Source organism: Xyrauchen texanus, chromosome 8 (assembly GCF_025860055.1).
Source record: "Xyrauchen texanus isolate HMW12.3.18 chromosome 8, RBS_HiC_50CHRs, whole genome shotgun sequence".
NCBI classification, from domain to species: Eukaryota; Metazoa; Chordata; class Actinopteri; order Cypriniformes; family Catostomidae; genus Xyrauchen; species Xyrauchen texanus.
In genome coordinates, this window is record NC_068283.1 from 28,316,437 (window position 1) to 28,342,493 (window position 26,057).

The 26,057-nt window shown below is 41.1% G+C and overlaps 1 protein-coding gene across 1 annotated transcript in view; it reads right to left on the reverse strand.

The window, feature by feature from the left end:
- LOC127647520 (voltage-dependent T-type calcium channel subunit alpha-1I-like) overlaps positions 1 to 26,057 on the reverse strand; it is a 175,558-nt gene that overhangs the window by 77,008 nt on the left and 72,493 nt on the right. The window contains exons 8-13 of the mRNA XM_052131796.1: positions 22,742 to 23,145; positions 12,136 to 12,287; positions 11,348 to 11,533; positions 8,772 to 8,889; positions 8,310 to 8,465; positions 7,596 to 7,683 (exon numbers count right to left, since the gene is read on the reverse strand). Of these exons, the coding sequence (XP_051987756.1) occupies positions 7,596 to 7,683; positions 8,310 to 8,465; positions 8,772 to 8,889; positions 11,348 to 11,533; positions 12,136 to 12,287; positions 22,742 to 23,145 (1,104 nt within the window). The remainder of the gene's footprint in view (positions 1 to 7,595; positions 7,684 to 8,309; positions 8,466 to 8,771; positions 8,890 to 11,347; positions 11,534 to 12,135; positions 12,288 to 22,741; positions 23,146 to 26,057) is intronic.

Here is a 26,057-nt window from a genome sequence, read left to right on the forward strand (position 1 = left end):
TTGGCAGTCAGTATTTGCATACCCCGCCCCCGGACATACGGGTATTTAAGCGGGGCAAATACGGGAGTTCATTCAGGATTTTCTCTGAGGAGCCTGAAATGGTCCGGCCACAACAGTGGCTCGGTTCAGCGACATGTCGGAGGAAAGACACAACGTGTCATTCCCTCCCTCGTGGAACGGAGGTTAAATACGTAACCAAACGTTCCCCTTCTGTCGCTCTCTCCACGTTGTGTCGGAGAAGCGACACTAGGGGACCCATTCCAATCTTGCCATGTGCTGAACCGTGTATGTGAACCGCCGATACAGAGGCGGGCAGGGATTTCATCCAGTGCCGCGCATCGTCTGTACCTGGCTGCACGTACCCTTCCCCAATGCCCCATAAGAACATCGGAATCCTTCTAGTTACCCTGGGAGGGGAACAAGGCAATGTTTGCCAACATGGGAACGGGCCAGCCTGGCTGGGCCTCTTTTCTCTCTATGTTTCTCGTATAGAGCAATCACGGCCGGGGCCCTTACACGCATATAGGGAAGGGGGTCTTACCCAGACCCTGCGGAGACCACACCTGCCCTTTTTCTTGGGGAGGAAAAGTGGTAGACACGTCACACGGCCGTCTTAGGGCTCGTGTGGAAAGTATGGTGCGGTGGTAGATCCAGCCTCGAAAGGGGAGTTGCTACAGCACGGCGACCGGGCAGCTGTAACTGCCTAAGGGAGACACGGGGTCCACTCGTAAGGGGACAGAACCGTGGAATTACACACAGGGGAGTCCGAACCGGAGGCCTTCTTATTTTACCTGTGGAGCCCCTATACCAGTACGGGTGGCCATCAGGGTACCCGCAGTGGCTTGGGTCGGCGAGTTCCTCCGCTGAACCGCGGACATGGAGGGCTGGGGAGGAATCGACCAGGGTCCCAACTCGGAGTGGGGCCCTGGGAAGAAGGCGACTACTTTACCTTGATGTCAGGAAAGGGCGCTGGGCATAGCGATCCACCCGGCCGGTCGGTCTCACGTGTTACCGAAGTTCTCACGGGCTCGGACCTGAGAAAACACGAGACGCAACCGACTCAACGCGGAGGTTGTAAACCCTCGCGAAGGTGTTGGGTGTTGCCCAACCCGCGGCTCTACAGATGTCTGCTAGGGAGGTGCCCTTGCCAGTGCCCACGAGGACGCAACACCCCTTGTTGAGTGAGCTCGAACCCGCAAGGGTAGGGGTACGGCCTGGGTGTGATAAGCCAGTGTGATGGCGTCGACAACCCAGTGGGCGAGCCTCTGTTTGGAGACGGCATTCCCTTTCTGCCGTCCCCAAAGCAGACAAAGAGCTGCTCAGAGCGTCTTGTGCTCTGTGTGCAGTCCAGGTAAATGCGCAGGGCGCGCACTGGACACAGCAACGAAAGGGCTGGGTCTGCCTCCTCCCGGGGCAGCGCTTGCAGGTTCACTACCTGATCTCGGAATGGTGTGGTAGGAACCTTGGGCACATAGCCCGGTCGTGGTCTTAGGATCACAGACGTATCTGCTGGACCGAACTCCAGGCAAGTTTCGCTGACAGAGAACGCTTGCAGGTCCCCGACCCTCTTGATGGAGGCGAGCGCGATCAGCAGGGCCATCTTAAGAGAGAGGACCCTGAGTCCAATTGATTCAAGCAGCTCGAAGGGAGGTCTCTGAAGTCCTGCCAAGACTACCGAGAGATCCCAGGAGGGAACTAGGCCTGGCCGGGAGGGATTCAACCTCCGGGCGCCTCTCAGGAACCTGAGGATCAGGTCGTGCTTGCCCAAAGACTTGCCATCTACAGGATCGTGGTGGGCGGCAATGGCGGCAACATACACCTTGAGGGTGGACGGGGACAGCCTCCTGTCCAGCCTCTCCTGTAGGAACAGGAGCACTGACTTGATAGCGCATCTCTGCGGGTATTCAGTTCGGGAAGAACACCAATCTGCGAACAAGCGCCACTTTAGGGCGTGAAGGTGCCTGGTAGAAGGGGCTCTGGCTTGGTTGATTGTATTCACAACGGTCGCCGGTAAGCCGGCTAGCTCTTCCGCGTCCCGGCCCAGGGACCAGACGTGGAGGTTCCAGAGGTCTGGGCGCGGGTGCCAGAGCGTGCCCCGTCCCTGAGAGAGGAGGTCCTTTCTCAGGGAATTCGCCAGGGAGGAGCTGTCGCGAGAAGCCTGAGTTCGAGAACCAAGTCCGGAGTGGGCCAGTAGGGGGCCACTAACGTGACTTGCTCCTCGTCCTCCCTGACCTTGCACAGCACCGGTGCAAGAAGGCTCACTGGGGAAATGCGTACTTGCGCAGCCCCGAGGGCCAGCTGTGTGCCAGCTGCCTGTCCCGAGGGGAGCCTCTGTTAGGGCGTACCAGAGCGGGCAGTGGGAGGTTTCCTGGGAGGCAAACAGGTCTACCTGGGCCTTGCCGAACCGTTCCCAAATCAGCTGGACCGACTGGGGGTGAAGCCTCCACTCCCCGCCGGGCAGGCGTTGTCGTGATAGCGCGTCCGCTACGACGTTGAGCTTGCCGGGGATGTGAGTGGCACGCAGCGACTTGAGTCGTGCACGTCTGGGAAGGAACGGGGGGGGCGCGGCTGTTGGCGGTGCACCAGCCCGTGAATCATCAAGCCCGGGGAAGCATAGCGGATCTCCGTGCGTCAGGCTCAGACTGGGCAACAGACCCGTAGGTAGCGGCCCAGGCGAGTTATCCGCATCCGATGCTGCTGTGACGCTCTCCGTTGCAGTGGTGATGTCGTCATCCAATGTCCGGGAGCTCCAGGGACCGGGCATCCGGCCGTTAGGTGGACCGCGCTTATCCCGAGCTCGTGAGGGGAGCAAGCAAGCGTGCAGGGGGGGGCGAGGGGATTCGAGCGGTTTTTACCCGGCGAAACGCAGCCCGCCATTATCCCAGGATCATCTTCATCGCTCGCGGCGCCTGCGTCAATCCCATAGGAAGGAGGCGAGGAGCGGAGGGCGGCTGAATTGGCTTTCTTCCTCACAAGAAAGCAGAGATCGCAACGCTGCTGCAGCTATGTTCTCAGGCTGAAAGCATAACCCTGAGAGCATGCTGAGAGCATGCTCATTCCGAGCCCGGACGGAAAACAGCAAGCGTGCCGGGGAGGCGGGGGGTTCCAAGGGGGTTCACCTGGCGAAACGCAGCCCGTCATTGACCCCAGATCGTTTTCATCGCCCGCGGCGCCTGCCTCAATCCCGTGGGAAGGAGGCGAGGCGCGGGCGGCAGAAGCTGCTCTCTCACTACAAGAGAAAGCCTACGACCGCAATGCTAGTCATGGCTATGTTTTCATACTGAAAACATAGACCATTCATAAAAACGCTGCCTGCGTGTTTCGCAACCCAGGTACGCCAGGCGGTTTTATGACCATCAGAGGTGGGGAGAAATCACCGCCTCCAAAAACTACACAGGGGCGGAAAGGCATCTTCAGAAAGACGCGTCCTGAAAAGGACGCTCAATGCCGCTGTGTTTGCTCTTTTAGAGAAATTTACTCTTTTAAGGAAAATAACTCTTTTACTATACACAGTGTGTATGTGTGTCTGCGCTGTCGAGCGCTCAGGGACAACAATGCACGCTGTGCAAAGTGAAGGAGAAAGCCGCTGTTGTGCGCCGTCAAGATCCAACAGCATGCAGATCGTCAGAGGAAACAGGAACGTTTTATAGTGGTGTGTAAACTCGCAGCAACTGCAGACAGACCATCGGCTCTGAAGAAATTTTCTGAATGAACTCCCATATTTGCCCCGCTTAAATACCCGTATGTCCGGGGCGGGGTATGCAAATACTGACTGCCAACTCCCATTGGCCCTTTTCAATAGATCAGAGGTGAATATCGGCGCTCAAGAGAGACCCCTAGTGTCGCTTCTCCGACACAATGTGGAGAGAGCGACAGAAGGGGAACTGTGGTTATTTTTGCAATTCAGTTTGGTGCACTAGTGGTGCAGATATCACACACTTCAGTTTTAATATATGTACAGATAATCCATACTGTATTTTACATGTATAATCCATTCAAGTAATGTAATCTGTTATTTTTCTACATTTATTTTTGTCTTGCTCGGATAGGTGCCTTCTCTATCTAATGATTGGGCAAGCTCTCAAATGCGTGAAACAATTGGTCAATAATTGAAACAGTGACGTACCTGGCTAACAATCTTTTTTAAAATGTAAAGGCACCTCTGTCAAAAACTGACAGTGGTAGGAGATAGTTAAATCTTTTGCCTATTGGCATTTTTAATTATTGCAAAAACAGTTCTGAGGTTGTTCAATTATTTTTATTAAGTAATTTCTTAATGTTTGTGTATTCAATTGAAAACATCTTTTGGAAATCAACATTTCAGACACCAAAAAATAGGCTTTGTTTACCAAGTCTTAAAAAGCACCAGCCACCACTTTAATACAGTGATACAGCGTACAGCACTCTAGCCCTGAGAAACAATAGCTGGCTTATCGCGAGACACGATGAGGTAAAACAACTTGTTTTGTGTTTGTGGTGTGGAATTAAAACAAGTATATTCTGTCAAGCCTATTAAAGTTTCAAGCTTCTGTGATTTCTGGTATATCTAGACCCTCTTTTCAAGCCAGGCGACACAGGTGGGAGCATGTAAGTTTGTCTTCTGTCTGCAGGGAGCCACTGAACGCTTCAATGTGTAAAAACATTATTCATAACATCATGTCCTTGCAACTCACAGTGCAAATATTTTTTCTTTCTTTTTAGCTAGCTTTTTTTAAGGGACATTTCAATGTATAGGTCTCTTTTCAAATTATTATTATAATTTTTTTTTTGTAAATTTGCTAGAATTTCAAATATGATGTGAAAAATACTTCTGTTCTCAAGTCAATATAAAGAAATCGGTAATAACAGCTCAAATTCAGTATGCTGGTGGAAATTTCTACTAATGGCAAAAAGATTAATGTTTGGATTTTAATTAGGTTATGTTGACATTGCTTTGTAACCTTCCAGGAACACCCAGTCATGTACAGGTAGCCTTATTTAATTTAACATGTTTTAATTTCATGTAAATGAAGGAGTGTTTATCAAGTGTTTTAATTTACATATTTGCTATGACAATCGTCAAATTTGGTATTTTTTTTTAAAATGTTAGTATTGCAACAATAACAATAATTTCAACAGTAAATTTAAATTTACTGTCACATTAGACAGAATGCAATGTTTTAGCCTCAAATTTCAGAGAGCCCTTTAAGGCTAATTTAAATTTACTGTGCGATCAGGCTTGTTTTAGTTCCCCTTAATTATGATGTAATGCACTGAAAATCTTGTTCTGCTTTGGTGTTTGCTTGATGATATTTCTCTTGTTTGCGCACATCCCTGATATTCTTCGGTTACTCAAAGAGCATTGATGATTGGTTAAAACTAATCGGGGGTGTGGTTTAGATGTGACATTCTTTGTTTACAATAGTGTGTATCAGCAATCAAAGAGATTGCAATCTTAATGTTAAAGGAATATTCCGTGTTAAGCTCAATCAACAGCATTTTAAAAAAATTATGAATTATTGAACAAAACACAAATTAACAAGACATAGCAGCTTATACAAGTAAGGGACCAGTGTCGTATTGTTGCAGCAAGTGGTTCTATAAAAATTGCAAACAAAGCAGGAGAGAGTGGGCATCTTTGTCTGGTCCCCCGGTCTAGAGTGAAATTTTGTGATGTGACCCCATTTGTGGTTATATCGGCCCTGGGTGATTCATATAATATTTTTATCCAGTGGATGAATGACTCTCCAAAACCAAATCTATGTAGGGTGCTGAATAGAAACGTCCAATTTATTTTATCAAATGCTTTTTCAGCGTCTAATGATGCAATTATAGTTCTGGTTTGTTTTTGTTGGGCAAGACTAATTAAGCTGAATAATCTGGAGCATTTCTGTTTTTAATAAAACCTGTTTGATCATGGTGAATTAACATCAGAATAACTGTTTCTATTCTAGTAGCTAGAGCTTTGGTAATGAATCTGTGTTTAACAATGACAGAGGGTGGTAACTAGAAGGATGAATTGGGTCTTTGTTTGGTTTTAGTAAGAGTGTCATTGCAGCTGTATTCATATATGTTGGTATTGTGGATGAAGTTTTTATTTCTATAATTGCTTTCTGAAATAATGGGGATAAAATTTGCCAAAAGTGTTTGTAAAATTTGGCTGGTAGTCCATCAGGTCCAGGTGATTTGTTATTAGGGATTTTATCGAGTTCTTCAGGGGTGAGGGGTGCATCTAATGTTCTTTTGCTATAGTTGGTAATTTTACTTCTGTTAAAAAAAGTTTCTATTTCTGTTTGATTAGGTTTATCTGAGGTGTATAATTTTTGATAAAATGTTTGGAATACATTATTAATTTCTTGTGGATCCTGAACTATTTCGCCTGATTGACTGAGTATGGATGGAATAATTTCTTTTTCTTTTTTTACACTTTAATTGATTTGCTAGGTATTTACCTGTTTTGTTGCTATATTGATATTGTTGGTATTTAATTTGTTGGATAAGGAATTGTGTTTTTTGGTGTATGAGGCTGTCAAGTTCTATTTTGAGATGGTTCAGTTTGGTTTGTAATCAACAGCATTTGTGGCATAATGTTGATTAGCACAAAAAAATAAAATAAAATAAAATTGACTCGTCCCTCCTTTTCGTTAAAAAAAGCAAAAATGGAGGTTAGTGTGTGGCACTTAGGAAGTGATTGTGGCCAATTTTTGGAGGGTTTAAAGGCAGAAATGTGAAGCTTATAATTTTATAAAAACCCACATTAATTCTTCTGTTAAAACTTGTGTATTATTTGAGCTGTAAATATGTTTAAATTGTAATTTTTACAGTCATTATAGAGTTTGTTGATATTGCATCATCATGACAATGAAGTTGTACAATTGGCTATAACTTTACACAGAAAAGATTAGCATTTACATTTATGCATTTGGCAGACGCTTTTATCCAAAGCGACTTACAGTGCACTTATTACAGGGACAATCCCCCCGGAGCAACCTGGAGTTAAGTGCCTTGCTCATGGACACAATGGTGGTGGCCGTGGGGTTAGAACCTGCGACCTTCTGATTAACAGCCCTGTGCTTTAGCCACTACGCCACCACCACTCAAGTGATTTTATCAAACTTAAAAAAAATAAAAAATAAAAATAAAAAAAAAGTGTGTATTTTAACATTTAGAAATTGGCCCACATTCTCTTCCATTGTAAGTGCCTCAATGTAACCCAGATTTGAGCTTTTCTTTTAAGACAAAAAGTTCAAATACATTTTTGTGGCAATCATTATTACGCCACACATGCTGTTGATAATGCATAACTTGTAATGAACCCAGAAAGATTCCTTTAAAAATGAATAACTTTGAAACGCGTCTCTCTGAGGTTGTTCAAAATTACACTTTTTTATATGATGCCTAATAAAGACAACATGGCCATCTCAAAAGTAACTTGTTGCCAAAAATGAAAAGAACTCCATGACAAGCTCAATAAGGCAAACAAGCAAACTCACTTTAAACAACGCTTAGGAGAAAAATGTTCAGCTTCTTTATTCTGAACTACAGTACTGTACAGAAAGTACAGAAACACACATGCGTGTAAATATCTGTTCCATAGCCAGTGTGAAGCTCAGTACCTGACAGTTGGAGCGAGTCCTTTTTCTCTATTTCTTCTAAGTTACAAGAGGATCTGTCATCATCTGAGTAGGAGCGGTTAGCATCACCCTGCCCCAGACAGAAAAAAAAATAAAATAACGGGACACAAAGTCAGAACAGGACACAGAGAAGAGAGGTTGAGTTCCAGAAACAGAACAATAGAGACAGCAAGAAAAATAAGAGAGAGAGGGAAAACTACTAAACAGCCATGAGCATTGTTTAATAGATATGTCAGTCTCTATGCCCTCCCCAAAGTCAACTGCATTTGCTCTAGTTCCCCACTCACCCTTGCAGAGTTCTCAGATATAGACCATAACCTGGAGGCCCACTTCTGCAATGTCCCATGAGAGATAACCTACTCCTGCAGTCTGCCTACCTGCCTGTGGAGCCCTATTTACTGTAGATGCCAGTGCACATTGAAAATATATTCAACCTCTCCAATGGAATGCCCCAGACCAGTGGTTAAGTTGTTAAAGCCAATCCTTGTTCCCTGCTGTCATTTTGTTGCTAAATACCAGCACAAATTTGAGCCTGTTATTAAAAGCATTAGTCAACAGATGCTATTTTTCTAGATAATATATTTAAATGGACACTTAATATTCAGCAGCTAAACTTAAGTTATTGCCTCGGTTAGATTGTTTTGTGCATCAACCAAAACACTCAGTTACCCCGATGCCTTAAGATGTGTACTTTACCTCTGCCTGAAATCCTTCCACTAAGATGGCCACAAGCAGATTGAAAAGCACATAGTTCCCAAAGGTCATGAGGGCGACGAAATACAGGGCTGCCAGAGGGGAGGTGGAGGCCATGCCATTATAAAGAACCATGTTCCAGTCCTCTTGAGTTAGGATCTGCATACACACACACACACACACACACACACACACACACACACACATACACACACACACACACACACACACACACACACACACACACACACACACACACACACACAGAATACAGTATGCACATATACTAGCAAGATTTATATAAGTAACAGCATCTCCATTACTGTGATATTGTCTAAACTCCATAGAGAATATTCAGGTGTTTGTGATTAAATGTGTTTTCACCAGACTCCCAGTTGCTCTGTGTTTTCTGTCACCTGCAGCAATACTTTCATAAATTAGATTAGTTTTGAGAGCGATACACACCTGAAACACAGTGACAATGGCCCAAAGCAGCGAGTCAAAGTTTTTTCTATCAGGTACCGTGTCCCCAGCCTCTGTCTTCAGGCTGAACTTACAGCCAAATATATGCATTCCCAGAATACTGTAAACAAAAGACACACACAAAAAAGAAAAAGCTCTTAAGGCAGTAATTCACTAAAGAATGAATGTGTGCTTTTACATTTTCATGGAGTGATTCCAGATTTCGTGGGTCAGTTCTTACTGCTGGGTTGTAGCAGACTACTGTTATCAGGCACACAATACTGGGACAGTACAATATCATTGCACCACTGATCCAGGCACATGAATCGGCTCTTTAAATGTCAAAAGTGCACTCGACTACACCGGACGTCTGGATACATTGCTGGTTTTAACACTCTTCTCCATCATTTGATAAGTTACTGCATCCGCGATCAATAGTAAAAATAAACACACACAACACTTTATAAAATTAGTTTAGGTGGGTGATAATATGCAATGTTACTTGTTCCTGGCAAATAGTACCCACTTTTTTGAATAAGGCTCAATCTATACTAATCCTAATTTGCACAGAATTTAGGAATTTTTGCACTAAAAACAATGACAATAAATTAATTTAAAAACACACAGTACTATGCTATTTCAATGCATTTAGCAACAGGTTAAGTAGTATTATGAGTGGTTAGTGACTAAGACACTATGTGAGTGGTGGTGTTGTAGTGGTCTAAGCACATAATCTGGTAATCAGAAGGATGCTGGTTTGAGCCCCACAGCCAACACCACTGTGTCCTTGAGCAAGGCACTTATTTTCAGATTGCTCCAGGGGGATTGACCCTGTAATAAGGGTTTTGTGAATTCGCCCCTCAATGTTATCCTCATATTTAGCTATTCCGATATCTTATTTTTCCAAACGACCTCAACAGGATGTGAGATGCAAAGATGAATGAGTCTGCCAGAGATAAGCCAATAAAAATGATATGAGTCCTATGTGAAGATACATTTGTTCTGGTTGGACAGCAGCCAAGGATGAGACAGATCACACAGAGAGAGACAGATAACAGAATTCAGAATGAAATAACAGACAGACGGATGGCACATGAGTGATATTACATACATACCAACTACCCAGTGAAAGATCATGTAAATTAGGAAGTTTTTTCAAAATGTTTTAAGTTTTCTAGGCAACAGAGAGGGTGAATTCCAAATGGCATTTTTGCACCATTGAACTTATAAGGTTGTTCCAAATGAAAATGAGCAACAGAATATTTAAGCAAAGGGTTCTTTGACATATGATGGTTACTGATTATTTTCTTCATTTATAATCACAAGATCATGGGTGGAGCATCCTCACGATTCAATTTAAAACCTATGGTAATTTACATAAAAGGATAATTTGGCCAAAAATAATCTCTCTACATATACTCAACATCATGTTGTTCCAAACCGTATGACTTTCTTTTTTTCCATGGATTTTAAAAAGGAGATGCTAGGCAGACATCCTCAGTCATTATTCACTGTCAATGCATTTTGTTCCCATACAATGAAAGTTAATGGTGACTGAGGCTGTCATTCTACTTAACATTCTCTTTTTGTGTTCTACGGAAGAAAGTAAGTCATACAGGTTTGGAACTAATTATTTAAGATCTTTCCTGGGATTTCAAAATGCTCAATTGCTCATTTAAGGATTTAACATATTTTCATGTTTGTTTGTTTCTACTAAACAACACAGAGTCACAAATTAAATGACAAATTTGTGACAATTAAAGTCACAAAGATGCACTATCTTTATCTTAACGGCTTTATCAATGAATTTTGGTGCTACATCATTAGGTAACATGATTCCAATTAAAAATAAAAAGGCATTGAAGGATGCAGGGTATTACATTCTCTTATGTGGAAAACCCTAACTAAAACAGAGTGAGAATGGCATAGTGATGATCACTTTCAAATGAAACTGAGAGCTAAAAGTGAGTTGGAAAGACAGATCGTTGGGACTACGTTATACACTCAATCCTGCAGCAGTCTCCATCTGTCTCGGCGCACTCTGCTGGAATTGCAGCACTGCAGTGCAAAAATAGGGTGAGTCAGTGGGCACCAGGGGCTTGAGTGTTATTGTTCTAATCTCCATCAATCTCACAAAAATCCTAATGAGCCTGTCTCTAGCAGCCCAAGCTAAGGCACACTTTTAAACACCTGCGCAGCTGAGACGATCACCCATGCAGAGTTGCCATGATCCAGCTGCAGCGAGGAGCTGGTGTCAGGTGTGGGACATTTTGTAACTCTAGATGCATTGTTTGATACTAGCAGTACTTAGCGATATAATATTCTATTGATATTTGGGATGAGATCCGATAAGATTGCGATTCTTCATGTTTAGTGTATTGTGATTCAAAACTGTGATGTACAGCAATGTTTTACTTGCTTGTTTCTCATGCATTATCATTGGACTTTGAGAAAAAGTGATGAATTTCATGTTTTACTTCATCACAGAGCAATATAAGTAGCGTAGAGCTCAGTGTTTGAAAAAAAAACAACAACAATGTGAGGGAACAACATACGCAACAACATACTGGGTTGCCCACCTGAATATGAAGATGAAAAGCATTAGTAACATGCAGAAAGTGGCCACATTGTCCATTGTCTTCATCAGGACCACCAGCTGTCTGCGCAAAGCTGGCATGAACCGCACCAGCTTTATGACCCTCAGCAGCCTGAATGTCCTCAAGACAGACAAACCTCCATCAGACTGCCCGATGATCTCACACACACTACACACACATACAAAGAGGAGTGTAGATTAACACTGATCAATGTCATCAGCCTTTCAGTTAAATTTTATAACTGTTGGCAGCTTTAGAAAAATCAATCACATAATCATATCATATCACACACGCACGCACACACACACACACGTTGGTCTACCTTTCATTATGAGGACTTTCCATAGACATAATGATTTTTATACTGTACAAACTATAGATACTATCCCCTAAACACAACTCCTAAACCTAACCCTCACAAAAAACTTTCTGCATTTTTTAAATAAAAGTAAGTTTCAATAAAGTTTTTTAAGCTATTTAAATTATGGGGACACTAGAAATGTCCTCATAAACCACATTTATAGCATAATACCCTTGTTATTACCAGTTTGTCACCTAAGAAAATTGTCCTCGTAAACCACATAAACATGCCCACACACACACACAAATATACAGAATAAGTTTAGCTATTTTTTGTACCCACACAGTATACAGTATGTACATTTATAAATACATGATCATTTCAAAGCAGAAATATGACACTATGACACTTTTAAAAAAATGTTGTTGACTTTTTACAGGGAAACATGCTAGAAATGGAATTTACTGACCTGATGATCACGATAATGCCATCAAAGATGTTGTATGGGTTTCTCAGATACTCAAAGAAGCCAAAGGCAGTGAGCTTGAGGATCATTTCCAGAGTAAACATGCTGGTGAATACTATGTTACAGATCTCCAGAACATTAGTCAGCTCATCAGGCTGGAAGAAGAAGGAAAGAAATTGAGGACAACTGAGGGGTTGGGGCAAGATAAAAGTAGAGATACATGTGGAGAGTTCAGTTCAACACATTGCCGTACGAGACAGTGTGTTCATTGCTGCATGGATAGGATCAGCTCTCTACAGCATCTTGAGCTCCTCTGTGAGGTTGTGAATGATGTAAAGGTCAAACTGAACAGAGTTTAGACCTGAGCAGATCCATATGGAACATCTTTTAAGAAAAGATCAGGGGTTATGGCACTGTACACTAAGATCTTGACATATACATTGTCAGAAGGGATAGGTAGAGTTGGGTTACTCGAGTTTGTACTCAGATTTTAATGGACTTGGACTTGTCATGGATTTGCATTTTTACTCTGACTTGACTCGGACTCAAGCCTTTGGGACTCATCAAGCGGAGTCCATAACGAAACAGAAATAAATAGACACTCTGTCTGCAAGCAGTTGTAGCACCCCCTGATGTCATAGACATAGCCAAAGTTTGTTTCACTGTGTTGAGCAAACACACCTGCAGAGCGGCACAATCCGTCAACCAATCCACTTGAATGTTACAACAGAGACTGCTGTATAACATTGATTGGAGAGGTGGCTGCCACGACGAACACATAAAGGCGGGTAAGCCATTGTTTTAGAAACTACAAGGTAGTTTCGAACGGCAAGGGACCTGACAACTGGTAAAATCGCACACTGCATTTGTGTAGCCAAGACGGTGCTCACAGATTTATCATGGTTAAGAACTTCATTAAGTCAAGTCACCCACATCATGTTTCTCACGGTTTACTAAAACAACTTAAACAAAATAAAAAAAATAAAAAATATTATTAATATTGGGCTATTAAGTTTTTTGGTGTAATGTATCCACACATATAGGCATCTATAGTCTCTTGTGGTCCACGCAGTGTTGTCAACTTAAACTGGTCCTTGATGAGTTATCTATAACTTTTTAAATAGTCTGGAAATATTTTTTTATCGCTAAAGCAGACTGCAACTCTGAAAAACAGATAAACAGCACCTATTTCTTGTTTTTCAATTTTGAAAGCATTGAGGAGCTGCTTAAAATATGTTCTTTTACAGTTTTTTCCACAATAAAATGCACAATGAAATATGAAGTTATTTTGGGCAGCGAAATGTTTAGTTTATAAATGAATTATAGATTGGGTGACCAGACATCCCTGTTTATTACACAGGACAGCCCCGGGTTTTGGTAGGGTCGCTGATTTTTTTCTCTCATTGTGCTTCTCCCTATTGTCTCTGGTATCGTTTGCAGATAAGAAAATCAATTTAATTTCAATGCAAGTTGACTTGATACTTTCATACTAGTCTGCAGCAAATCAGCTGAAATGTGTCTGGGTACCATGGCAATGACATAATGTGCTTAGTACTCACACTCTATGTCATCCTGTCAGTCATGTACCTTCTCAGCGAGGGCTAATTACTACTCTGTTGACTCATTATTTCCCCAAACCAGTCAGCAGATAGAGACAAGAAAGAAATATCAGTACATATTATTTCTTTAGATAGGGATCATTTTAGATAAAACTAAACTAAATTGAAAGGACAAATTGAAAATGAAGTAGAAATAAAATGCAAAAATAAATTTCGAAACAATAATAACTCTGGTTGTAATAACTAAGGCAGCTTTCACTTTCTTTAGTCTATGTATGAGAGGAGGGGAAAAAGCAACAAATAACTGTCAACAGATGTCAACAGAACAAAATAAGTATTGTGTTGAAGTACAGTTTTGTCTTCATAAAACTACTAACTTCTAAAACCACTTTGAAATTTGTTCAGCAGGAAACTAATAATTAAGGTGTTTTTTTTTTTTTACATTTATATTGACAATTATGTTTTCTAAAAATAAGCTTAAAATATTGATGTTGAGTTTACAGTTACAATTTGAATTAATATTCATGAACAGATTAATTTGGTCTCGGACTCGACTCAGACTTGGCCTGTTATGGATTCCGTCTTGAGTCCGACTCTGACACTTTTGGACTCTGACTCGATTTTTTAAAGACTCGGACTTGACTCGGACTCGACTAAGGTGGACTCGAACTCAACACTAGGGATAATATCTACGGCACAACTCTGGGTCAGTTTGACCCTTTATTATTTTAAAACTGATACACATAAACTTCACTTCAATGTTTCAGCCTAAAACTTCTGAACATCTCCACAGGATCAACACGATGTACTTATAGGGTCAGTTTGCGCTCTCTCTCTCTCTCTCTCTCTCTCTCTCTCTCTCTCTCTCTCACACACACACACACACACACACACACACTCATTGACACATTTCAAAGAATTTCAAAGCAAAATGTCATAGCAAAAATCTGCTCCTGTCACATATTCCTTGTTGTCTTTTGTGTTTGTGCTCTTATGTTGAAATTCTTGTTTAGTTTCCTGTTTCCTGTGTTAGTTTTGTAGTAGTTTTTGTTTGTTTCTGATTCCCTGATTGTTTCCTCAGGTGTTCCTTGGTTTCCCTTGTGTATTTAAGTCCTTGTTTTCCCCGTTTCCTTTGTCAGTTTTTGTATGTTTTGTCTATGCTCTGTGGTAGGTTCCCTGTGTTTTGATTTTCTTTTTATTCTGAGTTAACTTGTTTATTTTTCAGTTTAATAAAGCTGCGTGTAGATCTTCATTCCTTGCCTGCCTCGTCACAGCTCCGATCCTTGCCATCAAACATTAAATAATTCTAATGTTTGATGACATATAGTGAAATGAAAAGTAGTGCAAGATAGAGCAAACAGAGCTTTAATTACAAGCTTTTGAAATTGAAGATAAAAAAATTGTACATTTGACCCACACAGCTTACAAGGGACTAGATCGTTAAGACCATCCAAGGGTTAAAATGGAATTAGCATACAAACATGATTAGAATTAAAGGCTGCTCGTGTCCAAACCTTGATGCAATGTAACGTCACATACATTTATCTAAACAATTAATACTAAGAATTAATTTTGAATGTTCATGTATGCATGCTGTATGAGTTATTTTGCACCCGATTCACAAAAAAAACAAACAAACAAAAAAAAAACAGGTAACGGTGCAAACATGACCAAAATTCAGCTCTGAACGTAATTTGAAAAGCAGCAATTCCTGATCTTAATTGAATGAAATGGGAAAATGCATTCATTTTCCAGAAAAGGCTTTTGTGTGAAAGAGTCTGATGACAATTTTAGAAAACTAAAGATTTAATCTGATTTAATCTGGCACCTGCTTGAAGTCAGCTGTGCGTACGTTCTGCCCTTTATCAATGACTATTTTACTATATTTAGTGCAGAGTTAAACTGGATAACGGTGCTAAGAAAATAAAATTCAGGTCTTTGCAAAATATGGAATGCAAAAAAGTGCTGTACAGACTATCAGTTAGAAAAAAATCAAGGATTATGTCAGTACACACTGCAATGATATTATCTGGTATATAACTATACAAAAAGATCTACTGCACCTACGAAGGGATCAACAGACCACCCAGATCTGAGTTTAAGGCTGCTCGACTCCTAGCTCTGATGTAATCTGACATTACAAAAATCCATAGAACTTTATCTCAAATGATAACACTGTGTTTGTGTGCAAGAAAGAGAAGGTAGAAATCCACAGAAGCGAGAGAGAGAGAGAACTCTTTTGTTCCATCTCCATCCCTCTTTCTATGATCAAGTTAAGATAGAGAAAACAACAGAAGGATGAATGAAATCCAAACCACTGGCAGCTCCATGGAGATGCCATTTAAAGAAATTTAATATTGACACACTAAGCAGGAGTAATAATAGCCAAACAATCCAGTAAAAAAACATTCATAGATTCTCGTTTCATAGACTTTGTTTAATTATTATCACTTTTTCTCTTTATCCTGACTCAGGCTAAACTGTCAATTGCTCTTAATTAATTTCTCACTTCTGCTGATTGTCTCATTATCTGACCTATTTGTATATTACTAAATGGTGCTGCAAGCGATTTTCTTTTTATGGAACCACATGAACAAAATGTCCTTTTTTCCCTTACGGTACATCCCTACAATAGCTATCCTGAGAAATAACACCTGTCTCTGTGACAGCCCTAGGCTCTGTCAATTGCAAAAATAAAATAAAAAATAATAATAAATCAATCAATAAATAAATAATCTAACCATGTCATGTTTGGGTTTGATGACATTTCTTTAGAAGGTGGGATATTGGAGAGAGGGGCCAAGAGGGGCTAAGTCTAAATTCAGTGGCTAAGTCTAGTTAAAGATGCAGTCACACTAGACTTTAACGCTGAACCCTAATATGGGCAATATGTAAGAGATAATGTACAGTATGTCAGTTGTTATCGCACATTAGGATTCTTGTATCACCATGAAGGGTGTATTTTGTGATAACAACTGGCTGAATGTGAATTATCCCACTTATTACATGGCTACTAACCACATAAATAAAAACATGGAAATAAAATATTGATTTAAGTTTAAATTACATTATTAGATTACTTGTAGAGTTTGCACAGTGATTCGAGAAGCAGGAGAGATGGCTGGCAGAACCCGGATGAGCGGTCTGATACGTCTAAATCTAGAGTTGGGGTTCTCGAGTTTTAATGGACTTGGACTTGTCTCTGACTCGAGCCTTTGTAAAGAGAGGAAGAGTTATTGCTAAAGTAGACAGCTACTCTAAACAGATAAACAGCACCTATTTATTATTGATTGACTATTTTCAATGCATTGACGAGCTGTTTTAAATACATTCTTTTACAGCATTTGTCCACTATTCACACCTTCAACCATGCACAATAAAATATTAGGATATTTTGGGCAGTGAAATGTTTTGTTTATAATTTAATTATAGACTATATACTAATTTAATTATCAAAAATAAATGTATTATTCGATGACAGAGTTCGATGACTTGAACTTCATGTTACAAGATTAATTTAGTTGGTTATGACTTATTTTTTTATAATAAAAAAAAATAAAAAAAATTATTTGTATTTAATTGTATTTATATTGTAAACCACCAGGTAATGTAGACATGTCTTTGTTTAGCCTATATCTCTGACACTGTTGAAGGACAATACAGTGAAATGTATGACTAAAATTAGTATTCCCCATGTTTCTTAACATTTTCTTTGGTTGGTATTTTAAGATTTTAGACTGATTGCAGACCAACGCGGTTGCCGCTCAAGCAAATATCAATTATAATAATTTTTTTATCTTCTGCGGCAGTTGCTGCGAGATGCACACAGATGCGTCAGGGATTTAGGTACACGAGCAGCATGCAAAACTGCCCAGCATTGTGTGGTTTCCTGCACATTAACTAGAAAATGATGTCCGTGATGACATGGCCCTTACATTATCAGTCCCGAATGTTTTGAGTGTAGCCCCGAATGTATTTTGAAAAGTTGACTGACAAATATGAAACCGGACAATAGCCTATGTAAACCTCCGAAATCATAAGTTGCCTTATTTCATTGTGCTTTGGCTTTGCACATACTGCATACAGCCTGTAAAAATAGACATAGGCATAATCTAGCCTATAGAATAAGTTCCTTTGCTGTCGGTAGCCTATGGGCGACTCCGTTTCTTCCTCTCTGTTGAATATGCAGCAGATAGGGGAGGAGCTGACATCAATTTACTTTACTTAGTGGCGAGTTAACAGCAGTTAGCAGGAAAGACAGCAAAAATGAAGCAAATGAGGCTTCTAAAATTTCCGAAAGAAGTCAGTGGGTAAGAATTCGCATTTGTTTTTGTCACTAAATCTGTGCCCACAGGAGGCTATCCTCGTGGTTAGCGAATGTGCGTCTCACGCTGGAGACTGTGGTTCGAGTCCAGTTTGGGGCGTAATTTTCTTGTTTATCAGGTGTTATTTTCTCTAAGGATAACCAATAAGCATTAGCATAAAATGTATGTGTGACTTGTGTTGTGATATTAGTTTGTTGTAAATATACACTTTGAGGGTAGCAAAGATGTGCCAGAATCAGGCATGGAAACTGGTAACAATTAATCAGTCACTTTACTTTAGAGAAAGTTAAAAGTGAAACATTTCTTAACCCAATGATCCTAATGAAAGGATTTTGACAGATGAACATGGAGAATTATATACAATTCGATGCCATGGTGTGTCAATGAACTTAGACTAAAGTCATTCATGTATTGCTTTAACTTAGGATCTTATACATCATTTTGACTATTTATGTAAAAAAAATTTAATTATTTATATAAAAAAAATCTTTTTACTTCACTTTACTCACTATAATATAACTATAATATAAGATGTGTTTTTTCTACATTTATATTGACAAACTGTTTTTCTTAGACGTGAACATTAAAATAAGCATAAAATATTAATACTGAGTTAACGGTTACAATTTCAATTCAGACTCGTGAACAGATTCATTCAAACTCGACTCGGACTCGGCCTGTTATGGACTCAGTCTTGAGTCTGACTCTGCCCCTTTTGGACTCTTGCTCAACTCGGACTTGATTGTTTAAAGACTCGGACTTGACTAAGGTGGAGTCGAACCCAACGCTTTTTAAATCCCCAGATGTGCGGTTGTAACAGAGCAATATCTGACCACTGTATGGCACCATTGATTAAAGGGGTCATGACATGGGTTTTTTATTGTATTATTATGTTCCCTTAGGTGCAATTATAGTATTAATATATTTTTTTTTAAGAAAAACTTTTAAAATCTAGTGATTTATGACCTTTTCCCACCCTGTTTCTCATCCTCTGATTCAAACAGTCTGTTTTGGGGGCATTTTCCTTTTAAGACTTCAGTGTTAACGCCCACTGTTATGATTGGCTAACGTCAGTGCCTATGTATCAATTATTGACGCCTCCAGCCAGAACAATATGCAAGTAAACTAAGTAAAAACACTGTGATTATTCATAATGAATGAAATTGCGCTTTAAAAAGTAGTTTAAAGTTTAAAATAGATTACTTACAGTTTGCGTCGTCGTTGTTCCCAGAATAGTCGGCACGGACTTATCTTTGAGCAACAGTTTTCTGGCAAAGCCAGCATCATATTGAGATTTGTTCTCAAAACAGTCATCCTTAAAATGTACAGAACAAACGCTTAAGTTAACACTGCCGTGACTGGGACATCCGCAAAAAATAAACTGCATCCATTTTTCCCTGGCGTCTGGATCTTTCGGCAGCTTATTCAGAGGTTTTGTTTGACCACAGCCAGGAACAGCATATCTGTGTGGCATCGTAATTTTCCTGTGCACAAGTAGTCTCTGTCAGAGCTCGCTGTCCATCGACTGAACACTTGTGAGGCGCACGGCGATACTGAAATGAGCGTAGTTGTCTTGCGCTTAAAGCGTAGTTATCTTGTGCTGGAGGCGGTCATATGCAAACGCTGTTACGTCACTTCTAACCGACACGTCACTTCTAACCATGAATCCAGAACGAGCTGTATTTTGAGCTTGATTAAATAAATGATTCGTTTAGAATGGGGAGGACGTCTTAAAATATTAAACTTGCAGGACGTTTTAATGATACAAAGACCTCTTATATACCAAAAGATCAAGGCAAATTTGGTTTCTCATGTCATGACCCCTTTAATAAGAATCAGAGAATTCCAGAGAGCCGTGTAATAAGATATTATATAATTCTCAAGAGATTCTGTTTTGAATAAATTCTAAATAACAAAAAATTAATAGATAGAATAAGCATAACGACACATTTTGATATTAGCTAGACAAAGCCTTGTCTAAAAGTATAAAACTAATGAACAATTAAATAAATTGGGAAGGTTACAGATAGATAGATGGCGAGAGAGAGAGAGAGAGAGAGAGCGAGAGAGAGAGAGAGAGAGAGCATTAAAGCAGGTAAAAGGCATTGTTTATGTTTTTTGTTATTTTTTGGACATGTGGCATTTGAACAGACATAGCCCATTTGACCATTCCGTTAATGTAAGTCTATAGAATTTTTTAGGGATTTTTGATTACCCATCGTGCAAAAACAGTCATTCTGATCAGTTAAGGTGTTTTCACACATGGTCCATTTCAGGCGTCTTCATGCGGTTCATGGGATTATTGGACCATATGTGAACACTCGAAACGATCTCAGAGATAAAAGTAAAATAGTGCCTAAATTATTTTCATGCACAGAGAAAGATTTGTGAAAGTGTAAATCAAATTGCAAGCATAAAAATAAATTGCATGCACACAGAATGTTTTGTAAAAGTATAAATAACCTGCAGGTCCCCAACCCTCTTGATAGAGGTGAGCGCTACCAGCAAGGCTGTCTTCATCGACAGAGTGCTGAGCTCGGCTTCCTCATGTACAGTTTAAGACAAAAGTTTATATACACCATAGCCAAATACATTTAAACTCAAGTTTTTCACAATTCCTGACATTTAATTGTAGAAAACATTCCCTGTCTTAGGTCAGTTAGGATCACTAATTTAAGAATGTGAAATGTCAGTATAATTGTAGAGAGAATTATTTATTTCAGCTTTTATTTCTTTCATCACATTCCAAGTGGGTCAGAATTTTACATACACTTTGTTAGTATTTGGAAGCATTGCCTTTAAATTGTTTAACTTGTGTCAAACATTTTGGGTAGCTTTCCACAAGCTTCTCACAATAATTTGCTGGAATTTTGGCCCATTCCTTCCGATAGAACTGGTATAACGGGGTCAGGTATGTAGGACTCCTTGCTCGCACACAGTTTTTCAGTTCTGCCCAAACATTTTCTATAGGATTCAGGTCAGGGCTTGCCGTAATAATTTTGTTGACTTTGTTGTCTTTAAGCCATTTTGCCACAGCTTTGGATGTATGCTTGGGGTCATTGTCCATTTGGAAGACCCAATTGCGACCAAGCTTTAATTTCCTGGCTGATGTCTTGAGATGTTGCTTCAATATATCCACATAATTTTCCTTCATCATGATGCCACCTATTTTGTAAAGTGCACCAGTACTTCCTGCAGCAAAGCACCCCCACAACATGATACTGCCACCCCCATGATTTACAGTTGGGATGTTGTTCTTCGGCTTGCAAGCCTCACCCTTTTACTTTCAAACATAATGATGGTCATAATGGCCAAAGAGTTAAAATTTTGTTTCATCAGACCAGAGGACATTTCTCTTAAAAGTAAGATATTTGTCCCCATGTGCACTTGCAAACTGTAGTCTGGCTTTATTTATGGTAGCTTGTTCTGGGATTGTTTTGTACTTTTTGCACCAAACTACGTTCATCTCTAGGAGACAGAATGCATCTTCTACCTGAGCAGTATGATGGTTGCATGGTCTCATGGTGTTTATACTTGTGTACTATTTTTGTACAGATGAACGTGGTACCTTTAGGCATTTGGAAATTGCTCCCAAGACTGAACCAGACACAATTAGGTCACAATTAATTAGGTCTTTGCTGATTTATTTTGATTTTCCCATGATGTCAAGCAAAGAGGCACTGAGTTTGAAGGTAGTCCTTAAAATACATCCACAGGTACACCTCAAATTGACTCTAATTAGCTTATCAGAAGCTAATTGGTAATTGCCTAAAGGCTTGACATCATTTTCTGAAATTTTCAATGCTGCTTAAAGGTACAGTTAACTTAGTGTATGTAAACTTCTGACCCACTGGAATTGTTATTTAGTCAATTCAAAGTGAAACATTCTGTCTGTAAACAATTGTTGGAAAAATTACATTACAAAGTAGATGTCCTAACACACTTGCCAAAACTATAGTTTGCTAATATGAAATGTGTGGATTGGTTAAAAATGTGTTTTAATGACTTCAACCTAAGTGTATTTCTGACTTCAACTGTACATCTTTAACAGCCTGGTTAATCAACAGGTTATAACAGAGAATATGAGTCACAGACAATGATATCATAGTACCATCAATTCCAAATGTTTGAACGCAAACTCCTCTCTCTCGTGAGGAGAGACAATAGGTTTATATGTGTGTGTTTGCATAGTGGGACTTCTCTGTGTGCTTGTGTGGGCTGTATTTACATGATGTCTCACAGTTTGAATGCTGAGAGAGGTAAAAATGCTGTGTAATGGAAGCCAATAGTGACTACTCTCTTTCTCTATATATCTGCTTCTCTCCCTGCTTGTTATTTTTAGCATCCACAGAGCTGAGAAAACAGCCCACTGCAGGCAACGCAGTAAAGACATGAGGGGGCGGATGAGAGAGCAAGAGGAAAAGAAAAGAGAGGGAGATAGAGGGAAGACTAGAAGAAGAAGGAATAAGTGTGCAGTGTTAGTAGCTATATGAGAGATCTACTTCTTCAAAAGATAATTAACAGCACTTTCATGGCAAAAGAAATTCAACTAGACTCCAAAGGCCTTTCCACATGCTCTCATTACTTTGAATGGCAGGCCCTATGCAGACTCTATTACCACAGCAGAAAGAGCCAGCTATTACTGCAATATCTGACATGATGAGGTTGAACAGTTCTTCAGAGTGGGTTCATTATATCAACCGACTATGCTGTGGGTGGAATTACCTGGTTATGGTGCTCGATGCCCATGCTGATCGTATTGATGAGGATGGCAATCATAATCCCTCTGTTGAAGTACTTGCTCTCAACGATCCCCCAAAGCTTCACTCGCATTTCATCCCAGACAACCTTACATTTCCCAAAGCAGGTGCGTTTTCTTTTCTGCATATCTTTAGTGTCCTCCTCGCCTCTTTTATCCAAGTGTTTCTTGTCCCTGTCAGTCTCCTCCAAGGTGCATTCCTCCTCCTCCCCATTGGCTGAGTGGTCCGCTGACCCCGCCCCCTCCTTGAGAGACTGGGCCAAGGAACACTGAAGGCACTCCTCTGGGTTTGGAGTGACAGACAGGGAAATGGTGTTTTCTAGAGATTGAGAGCTGTGGTCTAGCTTGTTTTCGTGAATACAGTGAGACACTAGAGAGATTGAAAAGACTGAGATTTACAAAGTGGAGATCAAAGTTGCAGTTTGACATTTTCAAATACTACAATAAAATGTTGCCATTTTCTTGGACAACTGCCATGCTAGAGCTTAAAATGTCATGGGCCATAAAAGCAAGCATATGAATGAATTAGCTTTTATTGCAATGTGCTTTTTGCTTCAGTAGCTTTTGCAGCTATCTTAGTTCTGGTATTTTTTCGCCCATTAATTTCATCCATCTAGTAGGGTTGTCATGATACCATAATCATATCTTACGATAATATACCAGCTAAAGTTTACTATACCAAGTAGTACCACAACACCACACTATAGTGTGTTAATTCTTAACACAGTTTATCATAGTGGTTCTTAGAATCTAGCCTTGCCACTTGTTGCTCAGGAAGTGGTGAAAATACAGTAACTAATGGATGAACTGGAGAAGGCACAAATGGACTAACTTGTTACCTAACACATTCTTAGTTTGATGTAAAAAAAAAATCCTTTACCACATCAAAACAGCCAGTTCAAACGGCAATAGATTTAAACTTTTATTTAATTATGCGCTTATTTGAATGTTGGTAACATAATAATACAGACCCTGTAATGTTTAAAACTGTTTTGAGCGACTGTTTAATTATTGCAAACACTTAAGCAGCGTGAAAGCAAATTACACACACACCGGTGTAGAGCCAATGTTTTTTAAGATCTACTTAGGATTACAATGTTTCTGCTGATCATAAGTGCAAAGTAACTGACGCCATACATATGTAATTGGAAAAAAAAGTGTAAAAGAGCAACGTTCGATTTGTCAGAGAAGCGGTAAATCTGTAAATGTTACGATTTTAATGTTAAGAAGCATTTAGGTTAAATGAAGTGGCACTAACACATGTGAATTCTGCAGAACCAGTGGGATGGGTCCGAAGGTGTTTATTAAGGTTACCCTTCTGTCACTCACTCAACGTTGTGTCAATGTAGTGACACTAGGGGTCTCTCTCTTGAGAGCCTTGGTTACCTCTTATCTTTGAGAAAAGGCCAATGAGAATTGGCGAACAGAGTTTGCATGCACTCCTCCGGACATATGGGTATAAAAGGAGGGAAGTGTGCATCTGTTCAGACAGATTTTTTCTTCAGAGCCAAGCGGTTGTGTTTCAGCGAGCTGAGTAAAACCCACTGCTGTTCCACTCACCTCTAAAGAGCATATGCTGTTGGAGATATGGCGTATTTCAGCGGCTTTTCTCTTCTTCTGCACGCCAGTGTGGACTACGCCCCTGTGCTCTTTGACTTCCCTCTTAAAAAAGAGTATATATTTCTCTAAAAGAGTAAGCACATAGACAATGAACGTCTTTTTAAGACACGTCTTTTTCAATATGCCCTTCAGTCTTTGTGTGATTCCTGGATGCGGTCGCTACCTCTCCGCTTCTGACGGCCACTGGCACTACCTCACGTGTCTGGGCAGCGATCACGCCGAGGCAGCATTTGTGGTTGGTTCATGTTCTCACTGCGAGAACATGACCATGGCAACGTTGCGGTCGGGGCTTTCCTTCTTCTGGGGGAAAGCCACTCTAGCCGCCCCCCATGGGTCCGGCTGGCGATAGAGGCGATTTTGTCAATTTAACAGGAGCGGTTTCGGCGGGTAAATCCCCACGGACCACCCATTCCCCAGCATGCTTGTCTGATCCACCCGGTCCCGAGATGAGACCGGCTCGCCTTACGGCCTGTCTGATGTCTCTTTCGGAGCCCTCGAGCTGGATGAGAGTTTCGCCCCTGCATTGGAAAGCATCTTGGTGGACTCCAGCACTAAGGACTTAACTGGGCTAGCGCCTTCAGGTGTGCTGGCCCAGTCTGAGGCTGACGCCGAGCTGTCCGCTATGCTTGCCCAGGCCGCCGCGAGTGTGGGGCTGGATTGGAACCCTCAGTCCTCATCTCAGCTAGTTGATTGGTTCCTGAATTCGGGTGCCGCTCACAGCCACGCTTACAGCCACGCCCCCCCAGTTCCTTTCTTCCCGGAGGTGCATGACGAGCTGACAAAGTCGTGGAGGGCACTTTTCACTTCCCGAAACCGAATTCCTCGCTTGTCCGCTCTCACTACCCTTGATGGCAGGGTGGTCCAAGGGTACACGGAGCTCCCCCAGGTGGATATGGCGGTTACAGTGCACCTGTGCCCGCAAAATGCCTCACCTGGTGGATCGACCAGCACTCGCCTTCAAGGCCTGTAGGTTGACGTCTTCTCTGCCCTGCACACCATGGCCTTCCTGCAAGTCCACCAGGCCAAGGCGTTAAAAGATCTGCACCTGGGTAGTCCTGATCCTGATGTGCTGCAGGAACTGCGCTCGGCGAACGACCTCGCTCTCCAGCCCACAAATGCTTGACTAAGCATTTTGCTGCACTTCTTGATTTCACAGAATCATTTTGCTTTCATTTTAATTATTCTATTTTATTCTTTTCATATTAATATAACTTTTAAAAAAAAATCATTATCCTCTGTTTAATCAGGGAAGGCTAACAACAGCTATGGACAGGCGATGGCCACCCTCATGGTCCAGGAACGCCATCTGTGGCTGAATCTGGTCGAGATGCGGGATTTAGACAAGGCCCCATTTCTCAACACCCCATATCCCAGATAGGCCTATTCGCCGACAACATTGAGGATTTCACCCTTCAGTTCTCGGCGGAGAAGAAACAGACCATTCAACATGTTTTGCCCTGCCACAGCTCACGATCCCGCATCCCATCTGCTCACCGAGGGCATCCCCCTGCGGCGGTGAAACCCCAGGAAGATCCGCTCCGAACTGGGCATTCGCATCCTCAACTACCTCGATGATTGGCTAATCCTAGCACAATCTTGACAATTGCTCTGTGCACACAGGGACCTGGTGCTCAGGCACCTCATCCATTTAGGGCTTCAGGT